The sequence below is a fragment of the Leiobunum rupestre genome, chromosome 1 (genome assembly GCF_980474605.1).
Source record: "Leiobunum rupestre chromosome 1, qqLeiRupe1.1.hap1, whole genome shotgun sequence".
Classification (NCBI taxonomy): domain Eukaryota; kingdom Metazoa; phylum Arthropoda; class Arachnida; order Opiliones; family Sclerosomatidae; genus Leiobunum; species Leiobunum rupestre.
This window is the reverse complement of record NC_143384.1, coordinates 42,458,002-42,470,483: the sequence shown is the minus strand read 5'-3', so window position 1 is coordinate 42,470,483 and position 12,482 is coordinate 42,458,002. Positions and strand designations below refer to the sequence as shown.

The following is a 12,482-nucleotide window of genomic DNA, read 5'->3' as shown; positions in this document are numbered from 1 at the left end:
TTTATAAAAATTTTAAAAAATCTCAGTTACTTTAATTTTCTTCTGCTTCTAGATTCAACAACAACTTTTATTACTTCAACGATCAGTTTTGGGACTTAAAAATGTTCCACTATTGGAAGAGGCTTATCGATCTTTACTTCAGAATTTGCAAGAAAGTTTTTCCATCTTGATGGGGGAAGACATCCAAATCATTTCAAATGGTAGACCAATTGACACCACTGCTCTCAAAGAAAAGTGGAATTATAAGAAAGCAGAAATAGTTGTTCTATCCTGTCTTTGTGCTCTTGCTGAAATTGGAAATGCAAAGCATTCTATTATAGGGGTAGGTTTAGAAAATTGGGTTTTCGGTAATTGGTTTGAACTTATTTTCGTTCATGTGGTTTTAGATGTGGGCCTTAAAACCAAGCTTCTTTGATCTAGTGGCCAATAGGTTAAAACCAACTTCTCGATTGTTGGCTTCTCGATATCCTGCTATTCACTTTTCTATTCTCTATACACTGTATTCTCATTGTTCAAGGTAAATTTGAACTTTATCCCCATTGAAATGTATTGAATGGCGCTTTTTGTTATGAAAATCTTTTAGGCATGGTCACTTTGTATCAAGTAGTACGTTACTTAGTCAGAGTCTCACCCCATCATCTGGTGGTTGTGCTCAAACGACACTTTCATCGCCTATTTTGGGAAATGTTTCAGTCATATCTCCACCCAGCAGTGGCCATCTATCATCAATTTTGGCTTTACTCATAACTGCAATTAAAATGCCAGGTGCTTCATTTGACTGTCGCTCTTTGTGTATGCGGTGGGTTCAAGAAATACTTGAAGCATTGCAACATAATTCTGCCAAGATTTGTCATAAAACTGAATTCCTCTCATTTGTTGAGGTTGTTCTGGATTCTTGTAAGTATTTGTGTTTTTTACCATGTATTTTTGTTAGACTACAATGTGTACGAAATATTTTAGGTTTCTTGATGAACTCTGCACTTAGTATTTCCAGCTGTATGTCTATGCAAATATTACTTAAAAATTCTGCTTCAGTTTTACCGGAATATATTTTACGAAAGTGCTATGAAGCTTGTGTCCTTCGAATTGGTAGTAACAATCGGCAAGTGCGTGAAGCATTCTCAGTTTTACTAGCTCTTTTACCACTGGGAATTGCAACGTGCGGTTTTCCGTATAGTGTATCAAAACTTGGATCCCAAAATCAGAAGATACAAAATTTAGCTAATGTTGAAGACGAATTAGAGTGTTTAAAAATAAGTATGCAAGATATCTGGGCTGCTCAGCATGGTTACATGAATCGCAATGCAACTGGAGAATTCAGTGCTCAGATGTTTAAAAAGATTTTAGGATTTATATTACTTGGACAGAAACCCAAAGATAAAGCATGGCTCTTAAACATGTACAGTGCCTATCAACAATTAGACCGCCAGACCCGAATAGAAAAACTTCTTTGGCACGTGTCTCGCTATAATTCTAGCAGTGTTTGGTTTTGGGCAACTTGGGAAGCTGCTCAGCATTGTGTGCTTTACAAACTAAGAACTGCTCTGGGAAAACCGCAGGAGACTTTTACCACTATTGAAGGTAAAGGATGTTTTGCTGTTTTAAATTTTACATTTGTAATATGGTTTTGGTTCTTAGGTGCTTTGAAATTATATGCTTGGGATGTCAGTAAGGGAGAAAAGAAAACTTCCATTAAAAGTAAAGTCAATGTTTGAACTAATGAACCATAGTTATCAGATAGAAATAGGTATAATTTAAGCTAAAGCTTAACTATACATCACTCTTGTTCTACCCAACTAGCAAAACATTACCCATCATGCAAAGAGAAGCATACTTGTATGAGCTGTTTTATTGTTAGAAGAGTGGGGGATGATAATGGAGGACTGGATCCTCCCATTTTATATAGGGAAAATGGAAGGTGCTAAAATTTTTAAACCTGTCTGATAACTTGGGAGTTATTAATTTCTAACTTTTTTTTCATTTTCTATACTTCTTTTTGGTAATTTTTATTTGCAGCTAGTGAGTGCCTTGAAACCTTACTTAGAGTGAAACTCCTTCTATGGTTTATGGAAAATTTGGAAAAATCCATGTATAATGCTTATGAAGGATGTGCTATGGCCTTACCAAGTTCCCCTAAGGTAATAATATTAATATTGCCACTGACATTTTTAGTACGTCTTGTGATACTTAATTCGCAAAATTACAGAATGTTCGTACCTTTTTTCGTACGAATAAAGGAACATGTCTTGAATGGTTAAGTCGTGTTAGATTATCTGCACTTAAAGTTGCTTTGCAAGCTGGTGAATATGCAACTGCTGTGCGTCACGGCTATCAATTGTTGCAAGAAAAAATTGATGGTGAAAATATTCAAACACTTGAATTTGAGCATTTGCTTATATACTTAGTGCAAGCGTTGATTTTTCTACAAAATCCTGAAGCTGTTTTAGGACTTTATGTTTGGCTTAGAGAAAAAACAGGTCATAAATATATTTGGATCAAAGCCGCTGTGGATCATGCTGCTGGAAAGTTTGAAACAGCCTCACACGAATATGCTGGGGTGATGAATAGCTTGAGAAGTATGTCCAGCCCTTCAATTACTAAAAGCGAAGACCTATTCAATTACCAATGGCATGAGGATGAGGTAACACCTCTTTCAAAAGCCTTTCAACATCTAGAACTGCAAGATGCAGCTCCATTGAAATCTACAAATGATCAGTACTTGCAATCATTTCTATTGCAACAAGTCATTGACTGTTACCGAAGTCTTGGAAGCTGGAAAGAGATGATAAGGTGGTCTGAAATGAAAAGCAAGATTCATTGGACGCAAAATGGAAGATTGTATCAAAATCTGTTTGATGATGTTGCTGATTTAGATTATATCAGGGCTCTTACCTCATTTGAAGATAACTTAAGAGGTTCATGCATTGGTGCTAATAAAACACTCTTGGATTGTGACTTTTTGGATAAGGGTTTTTGCCACTCAGCACCCATTTCTTGGGAACTTGAAGCACAACAGATTTGGGCTGAACAGACTCTAGTTACAACTGCTGCAACATACTACAATAAAATAAAACAGTCCACTTTAGATATGTAAGTAATTTACTTATAAATCGTATATTGTGATTGTTTTTCTGTGTTAATAATTGATGATGCTACAGGGATATTGCAAGTGAACATATGCACAAAGCCAATCAGCATTTAAATTCACTAATACAGCTCTCCTCTAAGTCATGGCCTCCAGTTGTTGTTCCTCGCATAGCAGCTATGTACTTACCAGCATATGCTTGCTCAAATGTGTTCCAAAAAGGACGAAAAGTAGGTTTTAACATTTCTTTGTGATATATTACTTAATATCTTGTGCTTAATTTCTTTATAGATTTCTCCAGCTGTACTCTCAGAAAACAATAAACTAGATCCACCCGATTCTTCCACTACAGTCCTTAGCTCGTCTATAACTTGGACCAGTATGTGGCAACACGTTGTGGCTAAAGAGCAAGGAGTTCGACCACATCTTGGATCTGTGTTGGACTTAACATTAGCAGTTGCTCGATTAGCCCGGAAACAGCAAAATAACAAATTGGCTCAAAAACTGCTGGTTAAAAATGCATTTTCCATAAGTGGAGGAAACTTCTTGAGTATTGGTGATCAGTCTCATAGCGTTCTTGATATGATTGACCTAGTAAATTCATTACCGTTTAATGAAAAACTGATGAAAATTCAAAGGGAAGGTGCTAAGCTATTATTCACTTCTGGAAATGTAAATGGCGCAGTTGAAGCATTAATGAACTGTGCTATTACTGCCACGAATTATATTTTGGGCAGAAGTGGAGGAAAGGAACTTAGTCTTAAAATGAATGACTGCTCGTCTATTGGAGAAGAAATATCCCGCTCTCTCTTGAGTGTAATTAAATATGTTCAACACGATTCAAAGTGTTTGCCCAATTTTGGTAGTCACCAATCTCCTCTAAACTTGGTACTTGAAAATTTATTGAATCTCCCTCTGGATTTGGGATTGCCTTTGAATACTTTAGACTCAAGTTTCCAAGAAAGATTGAGTGATTTGCACGGTGCGTCCTTTTCGAAGGATGGTGTTATTGGTGACTCTGAAGTTGCAATTGGACGTTTACTCCAACGATCTATATTTCAATGCCCTCAACTTGCCAAGGCTTGGTGTGCTTTAGCAGCCTGGTGCTATCGATGGGGAAGAAAAGTTGTTGATGCTTCAAGGTAAAAGTGTGGCTTTTTCAATCGTTGGTCATTGGACTCCGAATGATCTTCTCTTTTTTTGTAGTGATGGGTGCATTGAGCTATTGGCTGATGAGAAAAATCGAATTTTGAGCCTTGCACCAAGAGGTGCCACTCATGAAGAGAGAGAAGCAGTTATTCAAGTCATGAGTCAACTTCATGTCACACCAGAGGGAGATTGGGAAGAGCTTGGACTGGTAAGCAGTACGATTTTCTATAAATATATATGTTTTGTGATAAATTTTAATTTGGTAAAAAATTGCAGGATGCTTATTCTGATAGTGTTGAAATCACACGTTATCAACTTTTAACTGCTTGCCCTGCTCTTGAGAATACAGAATCTCTTAATGACTTGATAGAAATGTGGTGCCGAATTGTTAGACGCGCATATTGCTATTACGAGCTAGCTGCCAAAGCATATTTCCAGTACTTACAATTGAATGCTCAGCAGGAGCAACTTAGTGAAAAATATGAAGATGATAATGTCACTGCAACATTGCGTCTTTTAAGACTAGTCGTGAAGCATGCAACAGAGCTAAGGGATGTTCTTGAAGTTGAATTGGCCAGAACACCTACGGCCCCATGGAGAGGAATTATTCCCCAATTATTCTCTCGACTTAGCCATCCAGAACTATATGTTCGTCAGAGCATATCAGACCTATTGTGCCGTGTTGCCCAAGCATCTCCACATTTGATAGTGTTCCCTGCTGTTGTTGGGTCACTCACCTTGAAGTCTGGTGGTTTGAAAGAAAACCCAGCTTTTCTGAAGACTTGTTTGTCTGAAGAATTGGAGCTCAATGAAAATTTGGAACAATCTCCAGTTCATGTTGGGAAAATTGATAATGAAGATGATGATCTTGAAGTTGATGAAGATGAAAGTGAAAAAGCAGCCATCATGCAGAACTGTTTCACCGTCTTAGTTGACACTCTAGCAAGACAAGATGCGTGCACTATAGAAGAAGTTAAGAATTTGGTGCATGAACTTAGAAGAATCACACTTTTATGGGATGAATTATGGCTAGGATCATTAAACCTTCATCACCAAGAAATGCATCGTAGAGTTCTAAACCTAGAAGATGAAGTTAACAAAGTACAGTCAAGTACTACCCTTTCTAAAGAAGAGAAGACTGCTATTATTAAAGAAAAACATTCCATCTTTATGAAACCAGTAAGTTAAATTAATAATCCAACTATAAAAATGGGTACTGCATAACTTGAATCAACTATTTATATATAACAGACTTTGTTTGCTCTGGAACAACTACAAAATATTACAAGCCAAACTGCTGAAACACCACATGAGCAACGTTTCCAAGATACCTTTGGAAAGCTTATTAATGATACTATACTGGGGCTTAAGGAACCAGTAGAGCCAAGTAAACCTCAGCAAAGTTGGACATTGATCCGCAAATTGCACCAGTCACTCCAACAGCGGATTCAGCAGCAGACCAGATCTAGCCTCTTCATGGAACAAATAAGTCCTGTTCTTTTCACATTGCAGTCAACGGTCATTCCTATGCCTGGTATCAATACTAAACAGTCTACTATGGTCACTATCAAGTCTGTGCAGAACACAATTTCAATTCTACCAACTAAAACCAGACCCAAGAAACTAGCTTTTTTTGGAGCAGATGGTAGAAAGTAGGTTTCACACGGAATTCGTAAATTTTTAAAATTAAAATTTATGGCTGTTGTGTTTAAAATTCCTTTAGGTATACTTACCTTTTCAAAGGATTGGAAGATTTACATCTGGATGAGCGGATTATGCAATTTCTTTCGATTGTCAACAATATGTTTGTCAAGAATCGTAAGCGTGGAAAAGCATTGTATAATGCTCGTCATTACTCAGTTACACCGCTGGGGCCTCGTTCTGGGTTAATTGAGTGGGTTGATGGCGCTTCCCCCCTTTTTGGCTTATACAAGCGATGGCAACAAAGAGAAGTGACTGCAGCTGCTCTTAAAAATCAGAATAATCCTACTCCAACGTTGCTTAGACCTTCCGAAATATATTATAATAAACTAACGCCCCTTTTGAAAGAAAAGGATATAACCAGCCTTGATAATCGCAAAGAGTGGCCTCAACAGATCATGCTTCAAGTTCTACAAGAACTAATGCTTGAAACACCAAAAGATCTTTTGGCAAAGTAAGTGTTCCCATTGGGATATTGCATATATTTTGAAATAGTTCTAACAACATACAAATATAATATATACAAGAATAAACCTAAGATTTCAACACCACTTTCATATTCAATAAATTTGTATGTTGGTATATTATTTACTGCAGATAGGTTAAGCAGCAATTACGTTTTTACTAGGGACTTAAACTACAGTAGCTTTTAAACAGGTCCTTTTTCAAATTTGTATAGAATTAAATTTTTGTAGCCATGGCTCATGTTAGCAGATATATAATGTCTATTGTCTTCTCTTGAAAAAGTTTAATCTTGAGAGAATTTGAGCCATTGCCATGTTTAGTCACGTGTTTGTAAAGTTAGTTGTTTAGCACAATCTAATTCGTGGAACACTAATAAGGGATGCTCACACAAGATAGGCGCTTACTTTTAAACTAGTGGTTAAATGGGTACTTTGTATTTTTAGGGAACTGTGGTGCTCGTGTAGTAGTGCATCTGAGTGGTGGGAAGTGACACAAACTTACAATCACTCTACTGCTGTGATGTCGGTAATCGGTTATATCATTGGACTTGGTGATCGTCATTTGGATAATGTTCTAGTTGACCTTTCAACTGGTGAAGTGGTTCATATTGACTATAATGTGTGCTTTGAAAAAGGAAAGAACTTGAGAGTACCTGAAAAAGTTCCGTTTAGGATGACACCCAATTTAGAATCAGCATTAGGGGTCACTGGCATTGAGGTAAGCTGTTTTTTTATAGCAAGAGCGAGAATTAATAGAAAGCTCATTAACTGTGAAGGTTTATGGAGTAGGTTATTGCTATGGTCCTTATCAGTCGCAATTTGCAGTGCGAATATTGATAGAAATGAGAAACATTATATAATAATAATAACCACAGAGGCAAAGCCTGTATGTGGTGGTTACCAGGACAGTACAAACAAATAAATGATATTAATTAATTAGCCAATTACCAGTGGCTGGGTACTTGTGACCAGTTGCCTGTTTTGGCGGTAAATTTGTGTTACCTTTCGAAAATTGACAGTCTTATCAAAACATTGGATTTCTTTTATTCACATGTGAGGTTGTAAAAACTTCAAGGGCCACAGAATCGGCTATTCATTCCAAACTTTTACTAAATGCAGTAACTAAAAGTTTGGACTGAATGGCTCAGCTCTTTTTTCTTTTTTTTTTCAAAAGTAGAACCAATTCATCATATTTTGGCATTTTTCCAGCTTTATTTTTGGAGAATTTGCTGGAAGCTAATGAAAATAGTTCGGTAACCTTTTAAGCATTTACACATGGGACTTGTTTACTTTATTTATAGATAGCAAAGGTTTTTATCCTGTTGCTTGGAAGCTAACGTAATGTGATAAATCTTAAATATTCCCCTTCATTGCCTATTTACATTAAAGACCTTATTTTCCCAGCCACCAATGAATTATTTGGAAAATCATTTTCACGCTTTCATTTGAAATCTTAGAATGCTAATGCATTAATGATTTTACAGAAGTGAGCATAGTTTGCTTTGGAAAAGCAAACCTTAAATTTATCACGGGTAATATTACCAGTATAGTGTCATGCACTCAGATTAATGCTACTGTCTGTAAAATTGCATTTATATCCTCCAAGTTTTGGCCAGTGTCAAACTCTACAGTCTCTGAATTTTAAAATCAACTAATTTTTTGTGTTTACACTTGCTTCAAAAGCTTTTAAAGGGTATATCTATTTTCAGTCCTTGAATTAAACATGTGCTTTTTCTTCATTTACTTTTTTCAATACTTTCTACGCTATCTATTTATAATTAACAATGCCTGCAATATTATACAATAAAACAGTAGGTTTAGCTGATCAATTAATAAGAATAAGAGTTTTAGATATCCTGTATTTATATCCACACTGGAGTTAAGGTAAAGGAAGTGTGTTTAAACTGGAGGTTTCAACTAATTAATATTATTTTTCAAATGCACCTGTCTTTACAAGTCAACGTTTTTTCATTCTATGTAAAACTAAACTACACCAGCATGTAAACTTAATTGATTCAAACAAGTTTTCAAATAATATAACAAGTTTTTTCTCCTTTTGGTAGTTAAAGAAAAAAAAGTATTGGCCTTGGAATATTTTCATCAATGGCTTACTTGTATTCAACAAGGAAAATGTCCCTCCAACCTGCTTTAAAAATAAATTCCCAGGCTCAGGTGGCTTTTGAGTGACTTGTAATGACATGCAGGTGCCAGGCAGGAGATAAGGGGGAATTATATACATCAAGGTTAATATTACCTTGTAAACATTGTCCAGTGGGTTTTACACACTTTTTTCTATGATATAAATCTTCCCAGGTATTGATTTTTTTTTAACCCTTCAGTTTTTCTCTTAGCTGATAAAATATAAAGGCTCAAAATGGGAGTGGCTTTATTCAACCGGGTACTTCAAATCCCTAACTAATTTTTATGGAAGATCGTGTAGTGGGGCTTTCTGTATGAAGGCTGTTATGAGTGAGTTGTAGTTTAGCTTAGATCTCTTGAATAACAATTTATATATACTTTTATATTATGAATAGCACTTTTAACTGTAGTGCTAATGAGCTATCGGATAATGTTATTCATTCTAAAGAAGATTTAATGTTTCCGGTGTCATTCATAAAATTTGGATTTGAGATATTATGGATAACGTTAATAGTTTTTGGAAATGGCATAACGGTGATTGTGGTGCTGAGGAATCGCTCATTAAGAACAGTTATAAACCATTTCATGGTTAGCATGTGCTTGTTCAATATTCTATTCGGTTTATCCCTAATTTACCATTCAGTGTTTTTTATGTCTCGTAATGTGGTAATAAACTGCAAGTACTGTTGTTTAGCGAGATTCGTCACAGTGCTAATTCCAACACATGGAACTGCTGGAAGTTTACTAGCAGTGACGATTGATCGCTACATAGCAATTTTGTACCCTTTGCGCTATACTCAAATACTGACCACTAAAGTAGCCAAATATATTTTGATATCAATTTTTTTTTACTCTATACTCAATGCTTCCTTGTTGCTAGTTTGGAATAATTGGAATATTATAAATGGATGTACTTGTCAGTTTTTAAAAGTTTCCCCTATTGAGTATTTATTCATATTCTTAATTATTCCGCTTACGTGCATTGGATTAGCTATTTTATATGTTTACCTAATTTTGTTGAAAGAAGCTCGAAGGCAACTTTATCGCGTTTCAATAACTATTTCCACAGTTACAAGCAATGTCACTGAAAAAACTGAGATTAAGATTGCAACTGGTGTTGGCCTGATTATTGGCAGTTACTTGGTGTTTTTAACACCATACAACGTTATCATGATTTTGATTTTGTGCGGGCTTAATTCTGAACCATTTTACAAAGCCTATGACGTTTGCTTGCTCTTGACATTTGTCAATCCGTGCATTACTCCAATGGTTTACGTATGGAGAAACGATCAGTTTAAGAAACACATTGTGGATCTGTTTAAAATTTGTTGCAACCGCTGCAAATGCAGTAATAAGAGTGAAAATGTGGATGGAGTTATAAATGGTCCTAAAACAGGACTCAGCCTCCCAACTAGAAATCAAATTGATCCTGGCAGCCTGTCTTTCTGATTTATAAAATACCTGAAAAATACTAATCTGTAATACTTTGAGCATTTTTTTTTTTCATAATCAAATATTAGCTGATTGCTTTTTCAAAGAAAAATAGTGAGCCTTAATTTCATTTCCTTGAAACTAAATTCATAAATTTTTTTTATATATATAAATTTATTTACCATATTGGTTAGAATACAACACTTTAGTGTTTGAGTTATTAAATTCATAGAACTTGGCAAGGTAAATTTAATCAACTTTTTTTATTAGTTAATAAATTGTAACTACTTCTCATGTCTAGTACCTGTAAGTTAAATATGTTGGAAAATTTATATTCCTCAATAAAATTTTTAATATTTTAGTGCTATTTCATGTTAGCGTAATGCCCATTGGGATTTGCTAATCATACTAATTTATTAATGGTGGAAATAAGTTGTATTAGAAGTATATAATATATCTAGTCATCTACAGTGAAAAAAAATGAAACATGTGCCTTCTCATGCTTGAGGCAGTTTTCAATGGGTGTAATTTTACCATCCAAATTGTGCAAGAATTAATACATCGCATTATGGCTCAAAAGCTATGGTGTTAATTACTCTAGCTACCTTAATATGTAATGGTTTATTTTCCTGCACTCTCTTTTTAAAATGTATTAAATAAAATCAACGGTAGTCTTCAAACTGTTTCAACTGTATAACATAGGGAGATGAATCTCTTGTAAAAGTTATATGTTATATACTTCTGGTTGTCCGACTTATTGTTATTGTGCTACTTATGATGGTGGTTTATTATTAGGCTAAAGCTTTTTTTCTTCCTTCTTTAATAGTGAATATATGGAGGCTGAGCATTCTTTTATTTCTTTCACTAGTGTAGTATAGTAATTTTCTATGGTAGTATTGATTATTTAACTTGAGAATCAACAGCAGTTTTTTATTGTTGATGGATTTTGTTAAGTTTATTTGTGATTCCTATCGTACAAGGATATTCCCACCCATTTCTGTTTTGGGATCAGTATTTTCATGTTTTATTGATTTTTTTAATAAGAATATTAAGCTTATCCGTATGACTCTTATAGTTTTAAAATGCTTGGAATGAATAAATGTATGGAAATTAATATCTAATGGGAAGATACAAATGTTAAATGTAAAGAATCTTAATATTAAACTACTTTTGGAACACACATTTATTCAAAATAAATTTCAAGTAAAGATCTTCCTTAAATGAAACCAATTATAATTTTAGATCAATGTTGTAGGCTTGGATCAAATTCTTTACTCTTTCTTCTTTTTCGCAAAAGCTGGAGTTAAGAGAGTAAACTCATATAACCAATATCCAGAAGGCCATAGGCAGTTATTTTGAGAAAACTCTTGTACCGTGACTCTTAACTATTTGGCATCCCATAATCGGAGTAAAACGGCCAAAAGAAACCATCTATTGTTTAAAAAAATTATGCATATGAAGCACTGAGAGGCTGGCTCATTTTCCAGAGGAACAATTTGCACTTAGCTCCCCTCTTAAGAGTTTCACCTATGGGCGCTGGCAGATGTTTAGCTACAGGTGAGGGGGGGAGTTCTTCGTATGTATGAGAGTTTGCCTCCAGCTGAGCTAATACATAATTTTTGGTGCCACTATTAGACTACCTGAAAACTAATTATAAATGCTATCAACGGAGAAAATGAAAGTTATGTTTTATAATAAATTGATTTATAGGACCTTCCCATGTAAGAAGAAACTTGTGCTACTAGTGACACGACTGAGCTAGAAGTTCTCTGACTATAGATTTGTTATTAGTTTTAAAAAAACATCCATCAAATCTTCTGTTGGAATAAATACACGTTGTCAAGACATCCAATGAGATAAAAAGGTTGGCTTAGTGAAAATTTCTTTTTACATTCTAATTCCTTCATGATTAGTCACATAGCCAAGGGCAATTGTCTTGATACTCTTCCCCAAAGACCTGTACATTATACACTGTAATAGTAAATTGGTGTAATGATAAATGAAATGACACCAAATGTTATTTAACCTGTTTTTACTAAATCAGTGTATTTTATTACGAAATTAACTAACTTGAGACTTTATTGCATGGTCGTCTTCTGTGTGGTATATTGACCAATTAACTGCAGCCTATTCTTATCTGTTGTATCTTGTTTGTCTTTCTTTTTCACACCTTCAAGTACAGCTAGGTAATACTTATCGTTTTTATGAGAAATGAGACTTGTGTTGCATTTCTCACGCTGATATAACATTGTTACAATGCTCAAATAAAGTTGTTAGCATCTTTGTTTTCCAAGTCTACATGAAACCTTAACACATTATGTAGTAACTTGATAATCTCTTATCAATGATTATTTTTATGAACTTTTTTGCAGCTGGGGCTAGTATTAACTAAAGTGACCTAAGACCCAAAAGTGTGTTAGTACCGTATAATGTTTTTATTATTATAGTACTGCTAACAGGGGCCAGTTATTAAAATTGTTATAGTACTGCTAATAGGGGACAGATATTAAAAT

At 34.8% G+C, this 12,482-nt stretch overlaps 1 protein-coding gene across 1 annotated transcript in view; it reads left to right on the top strand.

The window, feature by feature from the left end:
* nonC (serine/threonine-protein kinase Smg1) overlaps positions 1 to 12,482 on the top strand; it is a 39,402-nt gene that overhangs the window by 14,464 nt on the left and 12,456 nt on the right. Inside the window, exons 12-25 of the mRNA XM_090180286.1 lie at positions 53 to 322; positions 387 to 517; positions 584 to 897; positions 961 to 1,581; positions 1,639 to 1,698; positions 2,017 to 2,138; positions 2,207 to 3,090; positions 3,159 to 3,315; positions 3,377 to 4,227; positions 4,292 to 4,442; positions 4,511 to 5,413; positions 5,486 to 5,886; positions 5,958 to 6,389; positions 6,844 to 7,117. Coding sequence (XP_090036412.1) covers positions 53 to 322; positions 387 to 517; positions 584 to 897; positions 961 to 1,581; positions 1,639 to 1,698; positions 2,017 to 2,138; positions 2,207 to 3,090; positions 3,159 to 3,315; positions 3,377 to 4,227; positions 4,292 to 4,442; positions 4,511 to 5,413; positions 5,486 to 5,886; positions 5,958 to 6,389; positions 6,844 to 7,117 — 5,571 coding nt within the window. The remainder of the gene's footprint in view (positions 1 to 52; positions 323 to 386; positions 518 to 583; positions 898 to 960; positions 1,582 to 1,638; positions 1,699 to 2,016; positions 2,139 to 2,206; positions 3,091 to 3,158; positions 3,316 to 3,376; positions 4,228 to 4,291; positions 4,443 to 4,510; positions 5,414 to 5,485; positions 5,887 to 5,957; positions 6,390 to 6,843; positions 7,118 to 12,482) is intronic.